General features: G+C 33.9%; 1 protein-coding gene and 1 long non-coding RNA gene across 6 annotated transcripts; both read left to right on the top strand.

The window, feature by feature from the left end:
- Positions 1 to 496: 496 nt before the first annotated feature.
- Positions 497 to 27,841, top strand: LOC7472336 (ATP-dependent DNA helicase 2 subunit KU70). Of its 5 annotated transcripts, XM_024581674.2 has the most exons (20): positions 497 to 720; positions 805 to 882; positions 1,280 to 1,396; positions 1,647 to 1,761; positions 2,612 to 2,717; positions 2,848 to 2,965; positions 3,077 to 3,160; positions 3,283 to 3,341; positions 4,097 to 4,230; positions 4,343 to 4,386; positions 4,955 to 5,031; positions 5,371 to 5,518; positions 6,660 to 6,721; positions 7,431 to 7,491; positions 8,265 to 8,357; positions 8,435 to 8,555; positions 10,332 to 10,434; positions 10,560 to 10,743; positions 11,406 to 11,520; positions 27,436 to 27,841. In XM_024581674.2, exons 1-19 carry the CDS (start codon positions 655 to 657, stop codon positions 11,517 to 11,519), a joined length of 1,884 nt encoding a protein of 627 aa, XP_024437442.1. In that variant the 5' UTR covers positions 497 to 654; the 3' UTR covers position 11,520; positions 27,436 to 27,841. The 5 variants fall into 5 exon arrangements, with proteins under 5 accessions (XP_024437442.1, XP_052301458.1, XP_052301456.1 ...); XM_052445498.1 differs by lacking the exons at positions 10,332 to 10,434; positions 10,560 to 10,743; positions 11,406 to 11,520 and adding exons at positions 26,259 to 26,361; positions 26,487 to 26,670 and having other exon boundaries at positions 27,312 to 27,841; XM_052445496.1 differs by lacking the exons at positions 10,560 to 10,743; positions 11,406 to 11,520 and adding an exon at positions 26,487 to 26,670 and having other exon boundaries at positions 27,312 to 27,841.
- On the top strand, positions 14,144 to 14,784 carry LOC7472335 (uncharacterized). The gene is made up of 2 exons (XR_002976870.2): positions 14,144 to 14,305; positions 14,480 to 14,784. It is a non-coding gene; the product is annotated as an uncharacterized LOC7472335 (long non-coding RNA).

Genomic DNA, 27,841 nt, shown 5'->3' with positions numbered 1-27,841 from the left:
GTAATTTCTATAAATATTTCAAATAATAAAATTGAATTAAATTAATAAATATTTTGAGTATTAAAATTGAATTAAATTATGTAATTTAATGGTTTATTTTAAACATAATAATTCCACAAATTACCAATTAAATTAAAATTTGTTTAATTAAATTCAAGTTGTCTTTCTTGGTTACAAATAAAATATGAAACAACCACGAAAAGAAAGATCTTAGTTCTAAGAGTATTTGAGAGTGTAGTAATAATATTTTTTTTTATTTTTTTTGTTTAGAAATATATTAAAATAATATTTTTATTTTATTAAAATAATTTTTGATATTTATATATAAAAACAATTTAAAAATATAAAAAAATTATTTTTAAATTTTTTTAAAACACAGTTTTTCCAAACAAAACATACGGGCCAAACCCAGTTTAGGTCTCCTCTCTCAGGCCCACCGGTGCAGGCGCAGTGTTTGCTAGGCGCTATTTTACTTTTCGATTAAAAAAAAAAAAGCACAAAGAGTACCGAGTACTCTTCACTGACCTCTTCGAATTTCGAATATTTAAGAAATTAGGAGGGAGGGTGAGTGCACAGAGAAACCTAAAACAAACCCCCCGAGTGATCTCTCTGTTTTCTCTTTTCTTTCCCAAACATCAACAAAGAAAGAAAGAAATGGAGTTGGACCCTGATGACATCTTTAAAGACGACGAAGACGATCCCGATAGCGAATTCTATCAGGTCAGGTCCTTACTTCTTGTCACTTTTACTTATTTATTTTTCCCAAAAAATGAAACACTAATTTTGCTAAACTACATTCTGCAGCAAAGAGAATCGTCGAAAGAATTCGTGGTCTACCTTGTCGATGCTTCCCCCAAAATGTTCTCATCTACTTGCCCTTCTGTCAGTATATTCTCTCTCTCTCTCTCTCTCTCTCTCTCTCCTTCCTGTTTCTTTTGTATCAGAGTGTCTTTGTTTTTGCCTCAAAAAAGTGTTTTTAAATTTTTTTAAATTTTTTTTTTTAATGATTTTGTATCCTTTATATGTTAATGTCAAAAATAATTTTTTTTAAAAATATTTTTTTAATGGATTTCCAAACGATTTAAAAAAGTAACCGAAGCCACAATTCTAAACACTAGCATGTAGCATTGCATAATAGCAGATTTCGTTAATTTATTTTCCATTTACTTCATCCAAATGATTTATTTGTAATTAATAATAGACTTTGCATAAGAAATGCTGCTGTTTTGTGGCTGTGAACATGTTTTTTTTTTTTTTCTTGATTTTGGTGGTATTGCAGGAGGACGGAAAGGAAGAAACTCATTTCCACATAGCTATCAGTTGTATTGCGCAGTCATTGAAGACCCAAATAATTAATAGATCGTATGATGAAGTTGCAATCTGCTTCTTTAACACTGTAAGTCTTTTTATTTGTTTTTGGCTTTAATAGCCAACACAAAAAAGGGTGTAAGTAGATGAAGAAACAATACATTTTGCAATTCCATAGTTGTAGTTTATCCTTTTCTTGGGGTTAGTTTGGTATTTATGGTGGCATGTGATTTGACAAAGTTACTTGGTTGTATACTTGTCTTCTTTTAGGATCACATGCTAGCTATGATGGAAGTTGTTAGCATATTTAGTTCACCATTATTTGATAATCATTGCAGAGGGAGAAGAAGAATTTGCAGGATCTAAATGGTGCTTTTGTATTCAATGTTGCGGAGAGAGAGTATCTAGACAGGCCAACTGCAAGGCTTATCAAAGATTTTGATTGCATAGAGGGTAAGTCTCGACAGCATATTCTACGTGCTTTGGTACAGATTTATTGATTTCTGGTCTAAACTCTTTATTTTTTCTCACAAAGGGTTGAATTTTGTTATAGCAGACTGGGTCCTTCAGTTTTTTTTTTTAACATTGAAATAAAGTTACTCAACTTTATCTAACCTTACATTGTTTTGGACCGCTGTTGTTTTAAACATAAAAAAATGTTAATATTTTGTGTAGTTAAATTTTTATGTGCTGAAATTGTATCACATCGATTGTGTTCGATGCACCAGTCTTTTGTCATAATCGTTGCTAGCATAGTGTCTGTCTTTCAGAGCAAGACTTTGTCGAATCTGCATTTTGATGTCTAAAGTTGTGGAATTCCAACAACCTCTAACTAATTCCTAGTTTACTTTCCAATGTTAATTGTCAGATGACATGGTACCAATGATTATTGAATCTAATAATATTTCTTTTCCTCTTGGAAGAATGTGTGGCAACTATCGCTGTCAAAGCTAAATGACGCTGTAGCCAGTAGTCATGCTTTGGATTTCATCTCTCTTTTATTTTATCTGGTATCTTGTTTTTCCTTACATGGTCTTTGAATCTTCCGGTTTCAAAAGTTGTGAGAGCTCAGTTCTCTAATTCTTAATAGCTTGTTGAAGCTGATGGTTGAATTTGAATGGTCATAATTATCCCCGACTTATCATCTCCATAGATGTTTTAACTTTTGAAAAAAATAATTTTGAGGATCTTTGTATGTAAATATGGAAATAATGAGAGCAGTTTCTTACTTCATGTTTTGTAAAGCCTTTTTTTTTAGTGAAATTAAAAATATCAAATGACTTTTGATCTAATTTGTTTGCAGAATCATTCACGAAAGACATTGGCAGTCAGTATGGTATTGTGTCTGGGTCTCGGGAGAATTCCCTTTACAATGCTCTCTGGATAGCGCAAGCATTGTTGCGTAAAGGGTAATACACATTTTTCTTTGTCTTTGATGTTATAGCTTTGATTGTCTTCTAAGCTGAAGTGATATTTTCATCTTCTTTTTTAAGATCTTCCATGCATAGTTTCCTAATGTAAGGGATGAAACCATCTCAGATCTGCGAAAACAGCTGATAAACGGATTCTTTTATTTACAAACGAAGATGATCCTTTTGGGAGCATCAAGGGTGTAGCCAAAGCAGATATGACCAGGACAACATTGCAGCGAGCTAAAGTATAGATTTCCATTGACATAACTAGCACATCTTCAAAATTCAACCCTTTGTGAGAATGCAATTTTTCACTTCAAATTTCGTTGTTAAAGAATGCCATTGCTACCTTTCAGGATGCACAAGATCTTGGCATCTCAATTGAACTTCTCCCCTTGAGTCAACCTGATGAGGAGTTCAATGTTTCACTTTTCTATTCTGTATGTCCTTGCCTACATCAGTTGATTTTTCATTGTTCCATATCTACTCCATTTGATTTCTTTATTAACTTCTCCGGCTGGTAAGTTGATTTACATTTGATAGAGAATTCACTATATTTCAGGATTTGATTGGGTTGGAGGGTGATGAACTTGCTCAGTTTATGCCTTCAGCAGGACAAAAGTATGCATTTTCTTTTTTGTGGTACTCTTGCAAGGATTATTTCATTTTTCTGTCTGACATTGCATAAGTGCAATTGTGAAATTGGGCTTCTGGGGACTTACATATTTTAAAGCTATGGGAAATGCTAATGCTCCAGAGGCAATAAAAACTTTCACAAGTAGTGGCTATACTGTTACAAGGGCTCCATATGATAGTGCAAGTTTTTCTGGAATAGGAAAAACACTCTCACACACAAAAATGTTAATGAGCACCAAACAGTTATGCTCCTATGCTTATAGCTGCGTGCGCGCACACACATATTAAATGTATGTATGCATGTGTGTATGCTAGTGTGTGTGCTTTTCTAAACTGATGGCCATAAAAATATTTTATGGTTAAGAGTTACCTACCTAGCTGCATGTAAATGAGCTCTCTCTCTCTCTCTCTCTCTCTTGTGTTGGAGACACCTGTACATCTTGTGATTAAGAGTTGCTAGTTATGTTATCTTCCACATATTGACATGGTTATTCTCTATATGTGGGGGCCTGTTTTGCTCACAGTAAACCCAAAAACAAACATCTATACAAGAGTCTCTCATGGGAACCCTCAAAACAGAGCTTTTTGTTGAGATGATAATTCTCATTGGCGCGTATATCCTGCTATAATACACTCATTGATCTACAGTGATGTTTGAATATCTATATTTGCGTGCATTTCATGTGTATTTGCGCACTATTCATTTCATAAAATCCTCTCACATTGTGTTCTAATCTCAGATTGCAAGATATGAAAGATCAGCTTAGAAAACGAATGTTTACAAAGCGAATAGTAAGAAGAATCACATTGTCAATTGCAAATGGATTGTCAATTGAGCTGAATACATATGCTTTGATTCGTCCAACTTTGCCAGGTACAATTACTACGAACTTCTATGCTGCATTATGTTATAGAGGCTTCTGCATAATATCGTTGTCATCACATAAGGCAGTTTATGAAATTTTTTTTGTGCTTTTGTTTCCTAGGGGCAATTACGTGGCTTGATTCTGTCAGCAATCGTCCTTTGAAGGTAATAACAGATTGTCATGTTTCATTTTGTTTATTCGTTTAATGCTTACATTTATTTACATTGCACATATTTTGTGCAATGTAAGTGAATTATGCCTATTTGAGATCATTAGTCTTGATCATTTTGTGCTGCACTTTCCAGCATCTGGATTGTTTCTTATGGCATGATGCATTTCATGTAGTATTCTTTTTCCCTCATTGTGGCTCTAGCTTGTGGGATTTCGTGAACTTTCTCCACAGTTTGGCACTGAAGGAGGTTAAGGAGATAATGCATTAGCTTTCTCTTGAGGTGTTATGTTCTGTTCAATGATATTCTAAAACAGAATATGGTGCTATATACTTGAACTTACCGGTATTTTACTTATTGCTTCCTAATCCACACCATAAAATTTCTTAAAAAGGAATTAGTTTCAAGTTAATTAGATACAAACTGGGGAGTTTCTTTACTTGCTCTAATCATATGTAATTGACTTTTAATTTATTCCCATCATTTCCTTTTTGTTTTAGATTTTGGATTCACCTTGTGAGTATTAGATCTTAATCAGGTCATGTATTTTGACATTGTGCAGACCGAGAGATCTTTTATCTGTGCCGATACTGGTGCATTGATGCAAGAACCTGCAAAACGATATCAGCCTTACAAAAAGTAAGCATGTTTCACTTCTGTCGATTATGTTATTTGTAATGCTTTTTTTATTTTTCTTTCTTAGTTGATTCAAGAACCTGCTGCATCTTTTTTTTTTGCTTTCCCCTTTTCATTTTCTTTTAAATTCTTCTTAGGAGTATATGATGTAAATAAATTTCCCGTTAGATCATTTAATATTGTAACTTAAAAGTTGTCATGCCCTTACATTTTTCACACCGTCCTTTTTGGCATGCTGATTTTGGTATATGCCAAAACTTTAATATTTTTTTTTTGTTATTTGATAAATTATGGCGGCTGTCTACTTGCATTTGTTGCCTAATTAATCAATTTATGGTTCAGTGACAATATCATGTTGTCTGTCGAGGAGCTGTCTGAGATAAAAAGAGTTTCAACGGGACATCTTCATCTTCTTGGATTCAAGCCCTTAAGTTGCTTGAAAGATTATCACAACTTGAGGCCTTCGACATTTATTTTTCCTAGTGACAAGGTTCCTTAATTCTTTTCCTTGAACAGTATTTGGGTATTTTCATAAAGTTCATGCTGCCTGTTCTGCTTTGGTTTATAGATCACAACTTTTTTTTGATGACTTAGCATGCTTCTTCAAGCCTATAAATGGCCATGTAATGCCACAGCTAAATAATGTTTTCCCCTAGATTGGGTTACAACTCTCTATATCTCCCTTTAGGAATTGCAGTTAGTGGAGAGAAATGGATTCCGTAGGTTGGTATTGCAATGTTATAGGATTCTATATAGAAGATGGCACATTCATGGAAATAAATTTTTTTAAGAATGCATTAGGTAATCATCGAATGCATTAGGAGTTTTTTTAGTTTCACATTATCTCATACAGAGAGTACATTTGGGCAATTTGGCAATATCTTGGTTTCATGGGTGTGCAGTGAATGATATTTTGATCCACTTCACCTACAAAATTGCATCTAAAGGACATAATATGATTCGTACTGTTGATTGTTTCTACTTTAGGATATATAAATCTAGTTAAGTGGATTAAACTTGATAGCTTGAATTTACTCATCTCCACAGTTTGTCTTTGAGAATGTCATTTCTATGATGAGCATGAAGAATAATTTTAAGAATCATGTTAGAATGCTCTTCAAAATCTTAATTGTATGCACGTGTTTGTGGGTAGCTATGCTTCAATATATTGGTGAATGTTATTTTATGTTATTATTATTTGGTCCTTTGAAGGTCAGGGAGCTTTGATGGTTCTCTTATGAGTCTGTCTAGATTTGCCTGTGCCTTGCTTACAACATAAAAGCATGTTAATTGAGAGTCTGGTAGTGAAATGGTAGAATATCTATTTAATTTTGAACTTCAATGAGAAGTAAAATTAATACTTTCAAGCCACTCAATTGTTCCCTTTTCACTCTCCATTAAAGCTCGATACTTCTCTCTTGTGGCTATGATGGATGTTATAACTAGTAGTAGTTATCTTATTAAACAAAAAATATATGCACTTCAGATATTTGGTGATTGTAAGATTATATTTCCAGATTTTTTCTGAGTTTCTTTGTTTCAACAGTCCCATCTTGCTTTACATATATCCTAAAATCATCTCTTCCCTGGTATGTAATAGCGCTTTTTTCTTTTCTGGTTATTGGTTGCAGGAAGTAATTGGTAGCACTTGCATTTTCATTGCCCTGCTTAGATCCATGGTAAACCTTAAACGGTGAGCAGTGTTTATTTTGCGAACTATAGTATTATTCCTTGAACTTGAACCCAAATATTTATAAGATATAATGTAATAATATCTCTCATTTGTATTGCTATGTTATATTATTTAGTAATGAGATAAGTTTCTACTCATGATAGACGCTGTCAGTATTTATTTAGATTTATTATTTATACTTTCCTTCTCCTTATTGTAGTATATACAAATAGCATTTTACCGTTGTACCTGGGCAATTTTTGTTTAAGCCTGGGATTGTAGAAATTCATATTTATTATCCATATCCTTAATCATAATATAGGGACCGTTCTATGATGCAATGGGCAAACTCTTGGTTTTGTAACCATGTCTTTGTGTCTAGACTTGAAACTTTAGTGCATCCACCTTGTATAAAGATTTCAAAGGGCACAACCATCACCAAATTCTTCTTCCAGTCCCAAATTCTGTTGGAGCATAACTAGGTGATGGCTTTAATTTTTGTGGTGCTAGTATCCTACACTTTATGTGGCTAGGAGCATCAAGATTCCTAACTTTAGCACCACTTTCTTTTTGGTTATGGAAAAGCAGGAATATAAATTATGGAACCCAAGAGAAGTGTTGTTCATCAATTGCAAAAGTTGATTTTTTTTTATCCTATCTCTTGAATTAGTCATGCTTTTTATTTATTCTTAATTCTTTTTTCTTTCTTCATTCATTGAAAATTTTGCAGTTTTGCAGTTGCATTTTATGGAAGCTCATCTCGTCCTCAATTGGTTGCCCTTGTTGCACAAGTAAAATACTGCATTTTTAAAGTACCATTGGATTGTTGCATGCATGAATTTATAATTGGTGAACAAGTCTGATTTTGGCATCAATATGCCATCTTCATCCTTATATTATTTTGTCATTATTACTCTCTTTTTTGTCTATCTTTTGAGTTTCTACCCTATTCCATTAAATAAGTGGGGGACCCTGCAACTAAATTCTGCTCAAATGTAAAGAGTAATGAAATAAACTTGTAATGTAAACTGATTGATTGGCAGAGAGTAGCTTAGGTTCCCAATACTTGTCTAACACATTTATCATTTTGCTTATTTGTTTTCTTTGTTTTATTTTTATTTTATTTTCCTAATTGCATTTGAGAATACGATAATATTCTAACGTAGTTGTCCCCCTCTGTGGTCATTTAAACTAAGGCATTTGAATTACCTCATGCTGTCATTGTGTGCAATTGTGTCATTTTCTGCTTTTGTAATTGAATACTATGCCCTGTGCTTTTGTTTTTCTTACCAATATTTTTAGATCTCTCTTCCCGGATTTGAATCTATCTTTTTGAATTGAATACCATGCCTTGTGCTTTTGTTGAGTAATGAAAGAAAGTAATTTCTAGTGCTTAATCCATGCTGTTGAACTAGATTTCCAAGTTCCTTAAACAATGCGATTTATGTGATACAAATTGTTATCTTGAACTAATTATGCAGTGAACATAATTGCTGTTGTTTTTATGTCTAATTTCAAAATTACTGTGTCATTAATGTTGCTTATTGATATCTTTGAAAAACAGGATGAGATTATTAGTGCTGGTGGTCAGGTTGAGCCACCTGGAATGCACATGATATATCTTCCCTATTCTGATGATGTCAGGCATGTTGAAGAGGCAAGTACAATTTTAAGTTGATTCAAAATGGATTATATAGTAATCTTAGCAACAAGGGTATGGTTGACTTGCTGCAGATTCATTCAGACACAAATGCTGGGGCACCTCGAGCTACTGATGAACAAATTAAAAAGGCTGCTGCTTTAATAAAACGCATTGACTTGAAAGATTTTTCTGTATTCCAATTTGCTAACCCTGGTAAGCTGGCTTTGATTATTCAGACTTCGTACCTTGAAGAGTGCTTATAAATGCTAAGGATATATTTGGTGTGGCCCATTTTACTTATTTTTGGTACAAATTAGGGGAAAAAGGAAATTTTCATGGAGGTTTAATTTAACCCCAAAATGGGTTTAAATGTTAACCTTGTGGGGATGAGATACATGGTTGGCCCTTGTGTTTTGGATTTTTGGTCATATTTTTCCCATTGTTCCAGTTGGTCATTGTTGCCCTTGCACTTAATTGTTGCCCTTGCACTTACAATTCTTGCATGTTTGCCCTTCTGGTTTTGGTTTTTGGTCATATTTGTCCCCCGTGGTTTTGGTTTAATTTTCTATATGTGAACAAGATTTACAAGTACAAAACCAACAATGATCAAACCAAAACCATAAGGGCAAATATGACCAAAAATCCAAACCATGTATTTCATCCTCTTGTGGGGGAGAGGTGAAAATTTTTTTAGGGGGGTGGATTTTGGATCTCGAGTCCTTCCCTCCCCTTTTGTAGATTTTAACACTAATCTATTCTTTCTTCTCCTTTTATTTCCATTTTGGAGTGCAACTATATGTTATTTAATTTTTTGCTATTATATTTAATTTAAAATCTGATTTCTCTTTTTTTGGGACCCACTACTTTTCATTATTTCCAACTCCTACCAAACATTCTTAATACATCATCTCTTAAACCTTTCTTCACCCTTAACACTTCACCCTTAAATTTAAGATGTTATCTCCTTAACATTTCTTCAGATTTTTCATTCCATACCAGAAGCAATCTTAAGATGATTGGGAAAATTTTTGAAAACCTCTTCACTTGGCTGTTGTCTAAACTTTTATATTATTTTATAGTCTAACTAGTGGTTTTGGCATGTGCACCCTCATGTGTATTATTCAAGTTAAAAAATTATTTTATTATTGAAATTAACACATTTAAATTTAACTTATTGAACTAGCTTCTGTGATTCATATAAAAGTTATTATCTGATGTTGATATAGATTTCCTTAAAAGTTTAATGGAAATTTTTATATGAATTCATGGATAGTGCGAATTGATGGCTATTATTGAGGAAAAAAGTGATTTTAATTTGGATTCTTACTATGAATTGGAAATTGATGGCAATGAAAAAAGATGATTGGTTTTAACCTTTACTCGTACTGGGAGTAAAAGTTGGATTTCTGCTAGGATTAGAATTAGTACTGTTTAATATATTAAGCATGTAATAGTCAATAAAGTTTTTGAAATGTTCAGAAGCGCGCATACACCCATGGATTCTGGATTTGAACTAGGAAGAACTTTTATGCTCTCTTATATTTTGTCAAATCTACTCTGCAAATGATGAAATATAGTGCATGTTATTTTAGGTGTAGTAAAATTTTCTTACTGGTCAATCTGTATCTCAGTTCCAATTTTTTAATATATAGCATGCATTTATGAAGTGTGGTCTCTGCCTAAGCAACGCCTTGATTGAAGTTAGCGCTTTTATAATGAGAGATCCTGAATTATAGTGCAAGAAAATAAAAAGAATATCAATGTTTGGGTTGATTGAACATATAAAGTTATAAAATCTCAATTCATGTGGATCACAATTTTCATGCATCATGGATATAGCACATTGCATAATATTAGTTTGCTGTAATATATGCTATTATTGGAGGACATTGATTTATGTGAACTATGAGGAAATCATATAATTTTTCTTTTTCTTTAAATCTTAGCTGGATTCTCCTCATCATCAATTTCCAATACATTTTCTTACAGGTTTGCAGAGACACTATGCAGTTCTGCAGGCCCTAGCTCTGGATGAAGATGACATGCCAGAAATCAATGATGAAACACTTCCTGATGAAGAAGGCATGGCCAGGTAAGATCAACTCGTAGCTTCCTATCCTTTGCTGCACCCACCATTCTTTCATTCCCTGCCCTTGATGTGGATCTTCACAATCATTTTTGTTAACCTGACAAATGTTCACATTTATGATACCACAGACCAGGAGTTGTTAAAGCAGTTGAAGAGTTCAAGCTTTCTGTCTATGGAGAAAATTATGACGAGGAAAGTGACATGGGCAGTGGAAAAGCAAGCGACGCCTCCAAAAAACGGAAAACAGCTGCTGAAAATGCAGCTAAGGAGTCTGCAAACTACAACTGGCCTGATCTTGCTGACAACGGACAGGTGTGCTTTCTTGTGTTTCAAACACGATGGTGTTTGTCTTAATCAAGTGCACAATGTTGGCTTAACCAACAATATAGACAATTGGTTTGAGTAAACAAAGCCCTCTCTTAGACATTTCTCTAGATCAATAAAAAACTGCAGGCTTTGTTTGTTCAATGAACAGCAATACCTACAGAAAAAGTTTTCTTATAAAAAATCACAATCCAAATCAAAGTAATCGCTGTTTTATGTATGGGGGGCTACAAAGTTATTTTATTGATCCAAACAAGTTAATGATTTTTTTCCCTCTGGGATCGCACCATCCAAACAAGCTAAGCATAATAAATCATTTAGGAAGATGAAAAGGGAACAGAAGAACTGATTCCTTTTAAGCTTTTTTAAAGTCATTATCAAAAAACAAGTGATCTAGAAAAGTATAGGAAGCTATGTTGTTTCTATTTGAATGTTAACTAGAGATACTTGGAGATTATAGCATATTCATTCGAAGTTGCGCAGATATGTCAATAGCACCTTGAGCTAAATCAAATTGGTTGATGGAAATTATTTGCTTATAGCTTGTTGAAATTATTTATTATCTTACTGTAACAAATGAATAAGGAAATCGAATATAGGTTACTAAATTAAAGGATAACAACCCCTCTTTTCATGGTTCTGTTTCGCAGTTGAAGGACTTGACAGTAACAGAGCTGAGGTATTACTTGACAGCGCACAATCTTCCAGTTACAGGGAAGAAGGAAGTTTTGATCAGCAGGATATTAACTCACTTGGGAAAGTGAGAAAAGTGAGGCTAATCCAGCAGCAGCTCTTTTTCCAGCATCCAGTTCTGGTTTTGCAATGATGGTGATACATCACACGGTACACCAGTTACATCCTTTAGAGGCTAACTTATCTTCTCTTTGGGAAATTGAAACGCGAGCATGGCAGCCTTTTTCGTCATTACAATACAGGCCAGCTGAGCTTTTGCATTTCCTGTTGTATAGGAACAGATGTCATCACGACTAAACTCGGAAACAGGAGTTGTATTGTAATGAATGAGTATCAGTGCCTAAAAATGCCTTGTTTTGACTAAACTGGGAAACAGGAGTTGTATTCCACGTTTATCAGCCCATAATCAATCTGAAAAAACAAAACCCTGCCCGCTGGACCTCCAATTTCTCCTATTCAAATTCCACGTTTATGAGGTCTTTTTTTTATTTTAATATGTTTTTAAATAAAAAATAATATATTCTCTGTCCCTCTTTAAAAGTCAAGTCGGACATTCTCTGACACCTCTTTGAAAGTCAAGTTCTGCCTAATTTGAGGGATAAGAAACCAAAGTGGAGTCAACGCTTTGAGTGGTCAACGCCTCACGAGTATGTAAATATTTTTGTAATCATAATAATTTATTATGCCAATGTTGTCCTCGTTTTGAACGGATCAATGGAATAACAATATTAGCATTATATTAAACAAAGACTGTAACAGTGTTTTCAGTGGCTGATAGCCTGATACAGGGGGTGGCAGGGCCCGCCACCGTAAGGAAATGTTTTTTTTCAGCCCTTCCTTAATAATATTTATAATCTTAATAGTAAAACAACTGAAATTGTAGTTATTTTAAAATAATTCCTCTAATTTGACTTTTTTTAATTTTATTTTTCAGCTCCTTTCCTGAGAGTTTCACAGCACTGTAGATGATGATTTTGTAATTTTTTTTCAATATTTGTCATTCGGTCTCCTTTTCAAACTATACACTTTAAGATCCCTCATTTTTTTTAATAAACTCAACTTTGATACAAATCTTTATTTTTCTTACGTTTAAGTCTTTGATTTGAGATAGGAGAGAGAAAGTAGTTGAATTCTAGTTGTAGAGAGAGAGTCTCGATTAACATTAATTTTTCCCATAAAAAATATCAATTTTTGTGTCATTGAGTTCCATTCAATGAAGGGAGTTTAGCTTGTATATGTTTTCCCTGTAAACTTGGTTGAAATGGTAGATCTGAACTCAAGATTTTTTTTTTTAATTTTAGGTTGATTTTGTTTTCTTAATGGATTTTTTGGTTGTTTAAGGCCATATACGAGTTTATTGACGTGTTTAGGATGTTTTATAAGTGTTTTTGAGTTAAAAATATGTTAAAAATATTTTCTAGATCAAAAAACCATTAATATTTTTTCCAGCCACCACTATGACTATAATCTAGGAAAAAGCAAGCAAAACGTTGCTTACTTCTATTTTTTTTAAAACATTTTAGGGTAGACAACACATCTTCAGAACTATTAACAAAAAAGGCTTTTGTATGCATGTCTGACCTTGTAGGTCCATGTGAGTGCCCTTCTCAAAATGGGCAAGGCGTTCGGACCTAGGTTACCAGGCCCAATAGCGTCTGACCTCTTTTTTTTAACATTTTTGTTTTTTTATTTATACATTTTTTAATATTTATTTTTTTGAAATATTTTTTATTTATATTTAAATTAATACCCCTTCTCTCTAATTTTTTAGATTGTTTATTTAACTTTTTTTTTTAAATAGTGATAGTTTTTTTTAATTATTTTGTATGTATTTAATATTTTGAATAGATTATCATGATTCATGTATAATTCTTTTTATCTAAATAAGATTTTATTTTTAAAAATAAAAATTATTTTTAAGGGTTGGAGGGCCAACTCTAGTTGACCTATTTTTTTTTAAAAAAAGAATCAAAGCAACCTTGTTCTGACCAAAATAATTAAATCAATGAATTTTTTACTTGTGTTTTATCTCGAGTTGACTGTGTCAAATCTAATCAATCCTTCTTCTATTTCTTTTTAAACTCGAATTGGTCCTAGCATAATGTATGCTAGGTCCCATGTAGACTTGCTAGGTTATTTCAGGTTTTATAATTAGAATTATTATAATATCATTAATTTCAACACCCAATATAAAAATAAAAAATAATAATATTGAATTATTTTAAATGAAAAGATTGGAGGCTTTATTTTTTATTTTCCCAAAAATTTTGTTTTTGTTTTAAGTAGTCTGTTGACGAAGTTCGGACTCTTCAATGAATAAATATTTATTTCATAGGATTCAAAGGGCAAATATTTATTGGTTTTCTCCCTGAATAAATCAGCTACGTGGACTCTATTGACTACTAAGGAAATGAAGGCGAAGACCAAATAATAAAGGTTGTTAGAGTACTAATCTACGCAGGTTTGTTTAAAAATCAATAATTAATATTAACGTAACCCTCTGCAACTTGGTACAATACAATAACGACGTAAACATGCACGTGTTGAAAATTCAACTTCGTGGGAAGATTCAAATACGAGGTAAGTGAGTTGTCTTTGTTTTTTTCCGTTTGGATTTCATTGACCATTCAGACTGGCCAGCATCTGGTGAATTAGTTACTGCATATAAATCTTGCATCAGAGCTCAGTTGGAGCACAAAAAGGAGCCACTGAATCCACAGTTCCCTGGAGAAAATCAGCAGGAAACTCTTCATTTAACCTTGATCATGGCTCTAGTGCTGGGTTCTGGTTTCCTGCGGAAGACCACGCAGCTCTTTCCCTACTTCAATTACTACTATCTGAAGGCGGCTGTGCCCATGTAAGGAGTGTCTATGAGCATTTGTTATGAGCATTTTGATCCGAAACTTAGTCTTTGACACACCGTTGCATCTTTCAGTTATAATGACTGCTTTTCACTTGCTGCTTAGTTTTTTACTGTGGTCAACTATATATATATGGCTAACATTCCTTTCGTGTTCTTTTGGAGCACAAGACAAGCAGCAGCAAACGTGAGGCAAATCAGCGAAGGAAGTGGACCAAAGATCAATGGCTTCCACGGGCTTGCCAAGAGGACGGAGGTTGCTGTCGGAGAGAAAGCCACTGCTCCAGTTGGCTTCAATGCTGCTAGCTGAAGAAAATTAAGGACAGTAAAGAGGATGATACTTCAGCTCCAGAGACTCAGGCCACTGGCAATTACTCTAGGAAGGTTAATGCTATGGCGTCAATTGTTACTTTTCACGTTAGATATTTCCCACGAAATCATATCATAATTAAAATAAGATGCCGATATTCATTGATGAGATCACTGTTATTAAATATCACTTTTGTTTATCATTCTGTAAAACAAAATAAAAAAAAATCTCTCCATTTCTTCTTCTTTATTTTCTTTTCCTTTTCCTCTCTTCTCTCGCCACCAACCTCATCGCCTTCTGTCTTCGTTCCTCTAATTGGAATCTAGTCTCGTCGGCCTTTTACATGCAATGCTTGAAGCCAGCAAACCTTCATGACATGACGTTTAGCGACGTTAAGAACTACGATTCTCAATCTCTAACGTTATATACTTAAAACTATAAAGAAATTTAGAAAACAGTTCCTTAATATTTTATTAAAGTTTGAATAATAATCTTAATAAAAATAAACTAGATATGGATATTTGTACTAATTTTAGACCTAGTATCCTTTGTAGAAAATTTAAATTAAAACTTTATAGAAAAAATATACAAATACAATATGTTAAAGTTAAATGATAGTGATCTCTTATCTAAAAAAACATAATATTAAACCCGCCATTGACAAGCTAACGGGTACGTGTATTGCTAAAAGACGACAATTTAAAGTAAATGGGTCCAAATATCAACCAACTGGTCAGAACATCACGACATGACCAATCCAAAATAGTGATAGATAAATTAGATGTCGTTACTTAAAAGACCTCAAGTCCATCAACTTGTGAATATATATATATATAATAAAACAATTGGAACAACAAAAAGAAAAATCATAAATTTTTTACAAAATATTTCATTACAAATACTAAGAATTTATTTTAGAAAATAATTTTTTGATGGAATTTCTGACAAAAAACAATTGTACGAAAACGTTTCTCGTTAAAAAACATTTATTGGTAAATATCGACTGAATCTTTTTTATTTTCTTTAAAAACAATTATATTATTTCAAAACTTTTTATTAGTTATTACTTTGATAATTAAAATAAAAAAGCATAATAATAAAATCTGAACTAAATAAGTTTATAAAAAAATAAAAATAAAAATTCAAATTCATAGTATTAATATTAAATGAAATTATATATTTTTTAATTTAAGTTCAAAATTTAAATATTCATTTTATATTATCAAAAAAATTCAAAAAACTAAACAAACCCGTCATTATATATATAAAAAAAAACAAAAAAAAACTAATGTAAGATAACTCTTTTTTATATTAAATGATAATTTGCAATATTGGGTTGTATAATATCTAGCGGGATCTAAAATCTTCAATTAATTGAGAGTGAATTTAAATAATTTCAAACCCTTCAAAAATCCAGAATTTTTAGAATGAATACGATCGACTAACCTACGTACTTTCATTAATTATAACTCTTAATCTGTCACTCTGACTTGGGAAAATAATATATCAAATTAATTGAATAGCTAACAATATATTAATTATAATAAGAATGCATAAATTTTAGATGAAAAATCTCACTAGAAAGCCCGATTCTGACACATTAAATTAGTTGCCAATAGATTTTTTTCTTTTCAAAATCTTAATTTTGTTATAATTTCCATGATATATCACAAATCATGCAAACCTACTTTCATAGACTTGCTAATGATCTAAGGATCATATTGATATAATTTTTACTTGCTATAAAAGTGACTAGAATTCGATATTAAAAATAATTATATATGGTCACTGGATTTTTATTAATCGCCTTAATATGCATGTAAGAACCAAGTTAAAAGATAAGCGCTATTGAAGGCTCACTGTAGAATTCATTAAAGATTAATAATTTTGCTCTAACTCAATCTCTTAGGAAGCGTTTGGGAACGCGGTTCAACCCGCGTTCCCAAAAAATTTGAAATTTTTTTTTTTGCTAAAATTTAATATGGTTTGTATGTTTTGGATTGTTTTGATGTGCTGATGTCAAAAATAATTTTTAAAAAATAAAAAAACATCATTGGCATGCATTTTGACACGAAAAAGTTATTTGAAAAGCACCCGCAACCACACTGCCAAACACGCTTTTACTCTTCTCTCTTTGGCTCAAAGTTATAGGTTTCTGGACATTATAAGAGAGTCCACAGTACAGTTGAAGGAGGAGAGCTCGCGGTAATCGTACGGGTTAGCTGTCAAAACTCTTTGTTCGTGACAAAGTGGTTTTAGAGTGAGTTATCGAATCATGAGACGAGAATTGATGAAATAGAGGGATTTTAAAAGTGCGGTAACAATTGCTTTTTAAAGTGTTTTGTTTATTCGAAAATGCATTAAAATAAGTTCGTGACAAAGTGGTTTTAGAGTAAATTATTGAATCGTGAGATGAGAATTGATGAAGAAGGGGGTGTTTAAGAGTATGGTAACAACTGTTTTTCAAAGTGTTTTTTTTTACTCGGAAATGTATTAAAATAATATATGTTTTTATTTTTTAAAAATCATGTTGAAATCATCACATCTAAATAATCTAAAAACATAAAAAAAAATTAAAAAAAATATAAATTTTTAAGAAATGTAATTTTAACCGTGTTAACGGATGAACTCAAAAACAACTATTGCCTCCGCAACAGGACAAGAACGCAATAAAACCAAAAGTAGCGAATAGAGGGCAAGGAGGAAATGAGTGCTCCTTTCACCGGGTGAAATGAATGTGAAATTAGTGAGAAACTAGAACCGTCCAATGAGAAGGGGAATAATAATAATAATAATAATAATCATCTTATTAGTATTAGTATTAATTAAATTATTTTTCTTAAAATAGGGGTAGTTGTCACTAGTCACTACTAGTACGAGGAATTAATATACTTCTCTTTGCCAGCTTTCCTTAGTCTCTACTTTTATTTTATTTTATTACGGGGAATTAGTTGCGTTGCCATTGCTGCGTCTTCGACCAGTAGCGTGTTGCCCTAGTTATGTAGAGAAAGCATTTTAACAAATCCTGACAAGATTTGGTATGAATAGTACCCAGAAAAAAAAAAGCTTTTTTTTTTTTAAATACATGAGAGAAAAAACACATTTTTCTGGAAATAACAAGTTTCAAGTAAAATTAATTCATAATTAACATTAATAAAAATTAAAGCATGCAATTAACCATTTTAGTTATTTAATAATAACTCTGTTATTATTTTTTATTTCTTGAAAAACATAAATCCAACAAAAACAATAATTTTATATTTTTCTTAGGATTGATAGATATGAGGATTACAACTATAATTAAACCAGAATTTTTGGGGATTTTAGCATAGGTCAAAAAATATTTAGAGATCTAACATATTTAAAAGGGAGTCACAAATAACAGCTGCGACACGCGAGCTGTATATAACATATGTGACATACGAGTCACACATAACATCTACAACTTAATGATGAGACACAACTAGAGACGATTTCTTCATGCATTAACTCTCTGCCTACAAAAACCATAATTTGCAAAATTCAAATAACTAGTTTTCCAGCCTTAAAACACAATTCACATAACATCTTCAATCCTAATTAACAAAATTATACAGACGATTAACATAATATAACATTTTATTACAATTAACCTAAGTATACATCTATTCATGATTCTGATAACATATAATGTCACTATATCTAATAATTACCGCATTTCATGGATGGGTATGGAGTACCACCCCAACTTTTCCAAGTCAAGGATGAGTTTATAGCATCAATGTAGGGGTAAAGAGGACCAATATCACCACAACTTATGGACAGAACTGGGATGCTCGTGGGTGGACCTGCACCACCACCCCAATTAGTCCAACTCGAGGACATGTCTATGTACGTGTCACCATCAATATCACCCCAGCTCGTAGACGAGCCTAGGACGTTTATGGACAGACCACCATCACCAACACTCCCACAGTAAACAATCTCATACTCCGTTGATGTCGCTTCAAGATACTCAGCCTTCCCAACCTTTAAAGTTCACCACGACACAAATTAAGTGTAGTGTTAGCCACAATATATCCAATCTCATTTACGCCTTGATAGATGGTTCTTGTTGCTTTCTAAGTCTCTCGTACTAAGTAATGAATCTACATGTATATATTAAAAAGTCATTAGTACTCATCATTTATAATATAATATCCCACATCGAAAGCGAGCGTCCAGAGCTAGGGCCTTATTAGTAGTGCTGGTTGCTAACATGTTGTACGCATTTTAGGTTGTCAGGTTCAGAAGTGGGCTCGCGTCACCAAGAACAAAACCGTGAAGGCGGTAAGGTCCATAGCGGACAATATACAACATGTTGGGCGGGGCTGTTACATTTGGTATCAGAGCCGAGAACGACTCGTCTTAAGGTGGGGGGATTGTGATTTCCCACATCGAAAGCGAACGTCTAGAGCCAGGGCCTTATTTGTAGTGCAGGTTGCTAACATGTTTTACGTGTTTTGGGGCGTCAGACTTAAAAGTGGGCTTGCGTCACCAAGAACAAAACTGTGAGGGCGATAAGGCCCAAAATGGACAATATACAGCATGTTGGGCCGACCTCACTGGTTGTCCGGTTGTGCCGACGGGGTCGTCGGGCTCCTCAAAGGGGGTAGATTGTAATATCCCACATCGACGTGTGAGAGAGTGGTAGCTGGCCTTATTAAGAGTGCTGGTTGCAACTTGTCATACATGTTTTGGGGCGTCAGGCTTAGAAGTGAGCTTGCGTCACCAGGAATAAAACCGTGAGGGCGGTAAGGCCCAAAGCGAAAAATATATGGCAGGTTTAGCCAGGCTGTTACATTTGGTATCAGAGTCGAGGAAGTCTTAAGGTGGAAGGATTGTGATATCCCACATCGGAAGCGAGCGTCCAGAGCCAGGGCCTTATTAGTAGTGCTAGTTGCTAACATGTTGTATGCATTTTTGGGCGTCAAGCTCAGAAGTGGGCTCGGATCACCAAGAACAAAACCGTGAGAGCAGTAAGGCCCAAAGTAGATAATATACAGCATGTTGGGCCGGGCTGTTACATATAATAACATTAAAAATATTTACTAAATGTTGTATGTAAAGTAGTATTGCATACCAATTAATTATGTCTCGGATATTACGATGCATAATGCATCGTATTACATGGGCACCTCGGGAAACAGGACCAGGTAGGTGTAATAAAATAATATATAATGGTCAGATACCATCTCATGTAGGTATCTACATCAATAATTAGACATCGCTCCTAAAAAACATGATCCTTTCTACCATATTAAAAATTTAGATAAGAGCATGAATCACCAACTAGTCTTTATCGTGCTTATTCTAATGACTCATATCATGCAGCTCATCACCGATATCAATATAATTTGATATGTGCTGAGATAGATAAAATTATCGCATTACCCGATTTGGACAATGCATCTTAACGATATTGAAGTAGTGCAACGAGACTTGTGCTAACCAAAGTTTAAATCCCTTTGAAGTTACTCACAAAGTATTGTGAATAAAATTAATGATATCTAATAGGCTTGGAAAAAATTTGTTCCATGGAATTCTTAATCACCGCATGTCTATATGATATAATACACAACCTAGTATGATCACCAATTAAATATCGACAAAGAAAATCTAAAAACCAATTTTAATTATTGGTTATCTCTTCTTCGATAATAGCAAAACACAACGAATAAACTCTATTATTCACATCATAAGCACCTGTAACCAACAACTCAATATTAATTAGAGGATAACATTATTGAAACTCATCAATTGAAGTACCAAATGCCTAAAATGCTCTCCCAGACATTGTCTTATTATCAATAATCATTTTATAATCCCAAATGATAATCGTTCTCGGATTTGGGTATTTGATGGCTAGTAGCATTGTACGCAGATTTTGAAATGACTTTTCGTATGTACCAAACAACCGCTTCAATATTTTCTGCTTAGCCATCCACGCTTTCCAATATGTGATGCCATTCTCATAATCCCTCTCTACATACCTTGAATCGTTGCAACACTCGTACTTATATCCTTTTTCATAATTATTGACATCACTTCAACAATGAGATCTGAGTCAATCTGATGATGGAGCTACAAAACAAGAGGGTTCTGACATATGTGTATCCTTTTTAAATTTGAAATTTCACATGAATTAGACCTCTAGTGATATCCTCCATGTAAATACCATCTACATCTTAGTTCCTGAACGCATTGCAATTAAACATAAGTTTTAGTTGAACAATGGACCTTATACTGCAATGAATTTTGATATTGCATTGCTTAACTGCATTAATACATTCAAATTTGTCTTTGAATTTTTTTCCAACCTCCAATTCATCATCTGATAAGCCCGAATGCATGTTATTATTAGCCTAGTCATTGCATCTATATTGGTCATCCCCACTCACAACCTTAAATTCAAAAGTAGGAGGTGTCATGTATTGATTTATAGGCTCAACTAACTCAACATCCTCATCTTTCTCCTTAACCTCAACTCTATCAATGTAATAGTTATCTTCGTTATTACTTAAGTTAGATTCTCCATAACAATATGGAGTAGATGTCATACTCAACTAAAGTTTCATATTAATAATTTCATGTTCCAATATTTGTCTCCCTGCATTACCATCTAATTTAGATTGACCAGCTGCTTGTGATGTCTGTGTGGTTCTCTAAGAGTTATTTAGAACTCGAGTCTACTCAATACTAGAAGAGTTTCCTCGTCTAGGTTTACTATTCAAGTAAAGTTCTAGCATGTTAATCTCATTAAAACTAGCAAACCCAAAGTTATAAAATCTTAATTCACGTGGATCACATTTTTCATGCATCATGGATATAGCACATTCCATAATATTAGTTTGCTGTAATATATGCAATTATTGGAGGACATTGATTTATGTGAACTATGAGGAAATCATTTAATTTTTCTTTTTCTTTAAATCTTCGCTGGATTCTTCTCATCATCAATTTCCAATACATTTTCTTACAGGTTTGCAGAGACACTATGCAGTTCTGCAGGTCCTAGCTCTGGATGAAGATGACATGCCAGAAATTAATGATGAAACACTTCCTGATGAAGAAGGCATGACCAGGTAAGATCAACTCGTAGCTTCCTATCCTTTGCTGCACCCACCATTCTTTCATTCCCTGCCCTTCATATGGATCTTCACAATCATTTTTGTTGACCTGACAAAAGTTCACATTTATGATACCACAGACCAGGAGTTGTTAAAGCAGTTGAAAAGTTCAAGCTTTCTGTCTATGGAGAAAATTATGATGAGGAAAGTGACATGGGCACTGGAAAAGCAAGCGACGCCTCCAAAAAACAGAAAAAAGCTGCCGAAAATGGAGCTAAGGAGTCTGCAAACTACAACTGGCCTGATCTTGCTGACAACGGACATGTGTGCTTTCTTGTGTTTCAAACACGATGGTGTTTGTCTTAATCAAATGCACAAAGTTTGCTTAACCAACAATATAAACAATTGGTTTGAGTAAACAAAGCCCTCTCTTAAGCATTTCTCTAGATCAATAAAAAACTGCAGGCTTTGTAAAGTAGTATTGCATACCAATCGATTATATCTCGGATATCAGGACGCATAATGCATCGGATTACATGGACGCCTTGAGAAACAGGACTAGGTAGGTGTAATAAATGTCATATAATGGTCAAATACCATCTTATGTAGGTGTTTACATCAATAATTGGATTTCGCTCCTTAAAAACATGATCCCTTCTAGCATCTTAAAAATTTAGATAAGAGCATGAATCAACAATGAGTCTTCATTGCGTATTCTGATGACTCATATCATGCAGCTTATCACCGATATCAAAATAATTTGATATATGCTGAGATAGATAAAATTATCGCATTACCTGATTTGGGCAATGCATCTCAACAATATTGAAGAAGTGCAATGAGACTTTTGCTAACCAAAGTTTAGATCCCTTTAAAGTTACTCACAAAGTATTGTGAATAAAATTGATGATATCTAATAGGCTTGGAAAAAATCTATTTCATAGAATTCTTAATCATCGCATGTCTATCTGATATAATACACAACCTGGTGTGATCACCGATTAAATATTGACAAAGCAAACTAAAAACCAATTTTAATTATTGTTTGTCTCTTTTTCGATAATAGCAAAACACAACAAAGAAACTCTATTATTCACATCATAAGCAACTGCAACCAATAACTCAATATTAATTAGAGGATAACATTATTGAAACTCATTAATTGAAGTACCAAATGCCTAAAATGCTTTCCTAGACATTGTCTTATTGTCAATAATCATTTTATAATCCCAAATGATAATCATTCTCGGATTTGGGTATTTGATGGCTAATAGTATTCTACGCAGGTTTTGAAATGACTTTTCATATGTACCAAACAACCGCTTCAATGTTTTCTACTTAGTCATCCACGCCTTCCAAAATATGATGCAATGCTCACAATCCCTCTCTACATACCTTGAATCGTTGCAACACTCGTACTTATATCCTTTTTCATAATTATCGACATCACTTCAACAATGAGATCTGAGTCAATCTGACGATGGAGCTACAGAATAAGAGGGTTCCGACATGTGTGTATGCCTTTTAATTTTGAAATTTCCCATGAATTAGACCTCTAGTGATATCTTCCATGTAAATACCATCTACATCTTAGTTCCTAAACGCATTACAACTAAACATAAGTGATGCAAATTCTGGAGACCAAAGTGGCAGCACTCTAAGACAAACAGAAGTCCAGAATATTTGACAGCAATCAAGCTAGTTCATAAAGGAGTATATTTTATAGAGTCTACAATTCCAATGGTACACGTTGGCAAGAAGAAAGAAGTTACAACCCATAACTGAAGAATAAATGAAAATAATCTTTTATAATTCCAAGTGGCAGGAGAAGTTAATTGTAACTGTCAATATTCTTATCTTAGTTGGTTATTATCTAGTAAATAACTGTATTATATATTTCTATTTAATGTGGAATGTATGTCTGAATTGGGCAGATTGTAATGAAGTTCATAGTCTTTGGTGAGATTCCAAAATGAGAGTGATTCTCTTGAGTGGTGTGAGGCTACTTGTTTTCTTTTCTTTGTAAATCTTTAGTTTTCTGCAATAAAATATCAGTTTTCTTTCCCTTTGTCAATTCTTTCTTCGGTTATTTTCTGCTGAAACCAAAATTAGTGAATATTGGTTTTGTCTTGATATCGTTCGACATTAATTGGTATCAGAGCAGGTTTCGATTTCTGTTCTCCCATGCCTGGAACCCGTAGTGACAATTCATATAATCCTAATCAGGGATTACGGGAACCTGGTCCTTCCTAATCTCATCCCTCTCAACAAACACTTCCACACACTGATCCCTTACAACAGACAACCCCACAGAACCCGTTGAACTCTCCTTAACCAATACCTTTTCCACCAAATATTCCCCAGACATCCTGACAGAACCCCCCCATCCAACACCTTTACAAAATGAGCCTGTTTCCCTGTTACACCAGTTGCAACATCAAATGGAGTTGGTTACCAATACCTTGGGAACTATTGTTGGACATCTGGAGCATATTGAAGAGAGGAGTAATAATGTTGATCACAGAAGGGACAGAGTCAATCAAGGAGGCAATGTAGCAATAGATGCAGAAGAAGTAGGAGAACATGTGGGCGATTATAGAAACAGAGTGGCAGGGTCTTTGATGAACTTTCTAGAGGAATAAGAGTAGACCTGTCTGATTTTACTGGGAGACAAGATCCTGATGTTTTTCAGGATTGGTTGGTGTCTTTAAAAGATTATTTTGAGTGGTTTTCAGTACCTGAAAATAGGAAGGTCAGATTTGTTAAACTAAAATTAAAAGGGGCAGCGCGTGCATGGTGGGGAAATATTGAAGAACAACTGAGCCGCACACACTAACCTCCTATTCAAGATTGGGTAGAGATGAAGGCTCGTCTAGAGACTAAATACCTTCCGGCCAATTATGAGCAATTGGTGTATGAAGATATGCTTCGTTGGATGCAAGGACTGACTATGTCAGTAGACCATTACACCGAAAAGTTCCATGATTTATCTGTGAGAAGTCAAGTCATGGAAACTGATCAACAAACTCTTGCTAGGTATTTAAGAGGTCTGCGTAGTGATATCATAAGAGATATGTTCACTGCCAAATTATTTTCTGTAGATGAGGCGTACCAGTTGGCTCTGCAATTGGAGAAACAACAAGCAATCGATAAAGGCAAATTGTCAAGATAGTGGCCTGGAACTTCCAAACCAATATCCTTACAGAACTCCGATAGGGGAAACATGAATGCTGTCAGAAATACACCTTCATATGGAGATCAGAGTACGACCAGTACCTATACATCCAGACCACAATGCTACAAATGTAAGGGTTTTGGACACTTTGCAGCAGTGTGCCCTACAAAAGAAAAAAAAGGTGATGTTTGCTTCTGAAATGAATTCTAATACAATTCCTGAGTCCTCAACTGGAGATCAAGAAATGAAGGAAGCAGAAATTGAAGAGTTTGAAGAAGAAAGGTTGCAAGCTTCTGAACTGCCTTTGTGTGTAGTCCACTGAATGTTATCCAGTCAGGCGACTCCTACAGCACACTTAGAGGAAGAATGGAGGAGGACAAATATATTTCAAGAAGAAGAAGAAATGAGTCTGTCTCTTGTGAAATAAGAGGATTCAAGCTTTTTTTTGGGGCGCGTTAGCGACGGAATTACCGATGGAGAATTAAATATTAATATTTTTTAATTATTCCATCGGTAATTTCGTCTGTAATATTTAATTTAAATTTTCAATTTCATAAAAAGTTTTCAGAAACCGCCAACAATCATCAATGATTTTTCACTCCGTCGGTGATTCCATCGGTAATATTTAAATGAAAATTTTAAATTAATTGAATTTTTTCAGAAAACCGTCAAATAACACCGACGAATTTTCAATCCGTCGGTGATTTTGTCATAAAGAACAACAATTAATAGTGCAATTGAAAAGTGAACAGTTCTGGAGCTCTCTTGAAAATACCGACGGGATAATTCCGTTGGTAAAAATGATACGTCATCATTTTTTTTTGCTTTGTTTTAATTTTTTTTCTCACTGTAATTTCCTCGGTATATATCGAGGGAATATTTCCGTCGGTAAAATCCCTCGGAAATTTACCGACTGAAATATTTTCTCTGTATTTCCGTTTGTATTTATCAATTTTCTGGTAGTATAAAGTTTCATATTAACAATTTCATGTACCAATATTTGTCTCGCATTATCACCTAATCTAAATGGACCAGCTGCTTGCGATGTCTGTGTGTTTCTCTAAGAGTTATTTAGAACCCGAGTCAACTCAATACTAAATAGTTTTCTTGTGTAGGTTTACTATTCAAGTAGAGTTATAATATATTAATCTTAATCCTAGGAAACCCAAAGTTATAAAATCTCAATTCACGTGGATCACAGTTTTCATGCATCATGGATATAGCACATTCCATAATATTAGTTTGCTGTAATATATGCAATTATTGGAGGACATTGATTTATGTGAACTATGAGGAAATCATATAATTTTTCTTTTTCTTTAAATCTTAGCTGGATTCTCCTTATCATCAATTTCCAATACATTAATTTTCTTACAGGTTTGCAGAGACACTATGCAGTTCTGCAGGCCCTAGCTCTGGATGAAGATGACATGCCAGAAATCAATGATGAAACACTTCCTGATGAAGAAGGCATGGCCAGGTAAGATCAACCCGCAGCTTCCTATCCTTTGCTGCACCCACCATTCTTTCATTCCCTGCCCTTCATGTGGATCTTCACAATCATTTTTGTTAACCTGACAAAAGTTCACATTTATGATACCACAGACCAGGAGTTGTTAAAGCAGTTGAAGAGTTCAAGCTTTCTGTCTATGGAGAAAATTATGACGAGGAAAGTGACATGGGCAATGGAAAAGCAAGCGACGCCTCCAAAAAACGGAAAACAGCTGCCGAAAATGCAGCTAAGGAGTCTGCAAACTACAACTGGCCTGATCTGGCTGACAACGGACAGGTGTGCTTTCTTGTGTTTCAAACACGATGGTGTTTGTCTTAATCAAGTGCACAATGTTGGCTTAACCAACAATATAGACAATTGGTTTGAGTAAACAAAGCCCTCTCTTAGACATTTCTCTAGATCAATAAAAAACTGCAGGCTTTGTTTGTTCAATGAACAGCAATACCTACAGAAAAAGTTTTCCTAGAAAAAATCGCTGTTTTATGTATGGGGGGCTACAAAGTTATTTTATTGATCCAAACAAGTTAATGATTTTTTCCCCTCTTGGATCGCACCATCCAAACAAGCTAAGCATAATAAATCATTTAGGAAGATGAAAAGGGAACAGAAGAACTGATTCCTTTTAAGCTTTTTTAAAGTCATTATCAAAAAACAAGTGATCTAGAAAAGTATAGGAAGCTATGTTGTTTCTATTTGAATGTTAACTAGAGATACTTGGAGATTATAGCATATTCATTCGAAGTTGCGCAGATATGTCAATAGCACCTTGAGCTAAATCAAATTGGTTGATGGAAATTATTTGCTTATAGCTTGTTGAAATTATTTATTATCTTACTGTAACAAATGAATAAGGAAATCGAATATAGGTTACTAAATTAAAGGATAACAATCCCCCTTTTCATGGATCTGTTTCGCAGTTGAAGGACTTGACAGTAACAGAGCTGAAGTATTACTTGACAGCGCACAATCTTCCAGTTACAGGGAAGAAGGAAGTTTTGATCAGCAGGATATTAACTCACTTGGGAAAGTGAGAAAAGTGAGGCTAATCCAGCAGCAGCTCTTTTTCCAGCATCCAGTTCTGGTTTTGCAATGATGGTGATACATCACACGGTACACCAGTTACATCCTTTAGAGGCTAACTTATCTTCTCTTTGGGAAATTGAAACGCGAGCATGACAGCCTTTTGCGTCCTTACAATACAGGCCAGCTGAGCTTTTGCATTTCCTGTTGTATAGGAACAGATGTCATCACGACTAAACTGGGAAACAGGAGTTGTATTGTAATGATGAGTATCAGTGCCTAAAAATGCCTTGCTTTGACAAGGGCAGGAGGGATTTGCAGCATTATCATTCAAGTAGTTTTGGAAAAGACATTTTCCATGCCATGCTCTTGACTTTTTATCTTTTTTTATTATTATTATTTATCATTCAAGGTTTTCAGCCCATAA

This window comes from Populus trichocarpa, chromosome 11 (assembly GCF_000002775.5).
Source record: "Populus trichocarpa isolate Nisqually-1 chromosome 11, P.trichocarpa_v4.1, whole genome shotgun sequence".
Lineage (NCBI taxonomy): Eukaryota > Viridiplantae > Streptophyta > Magnoliopsida > Malpighiales > Salicaceae > Populus > Populus trichocarpa.
The sequence above is the reverse complement of the archived record's forward strand: the minus strand, read 5'-3'. Positions and strand labels throughout refer to the sequence as shown.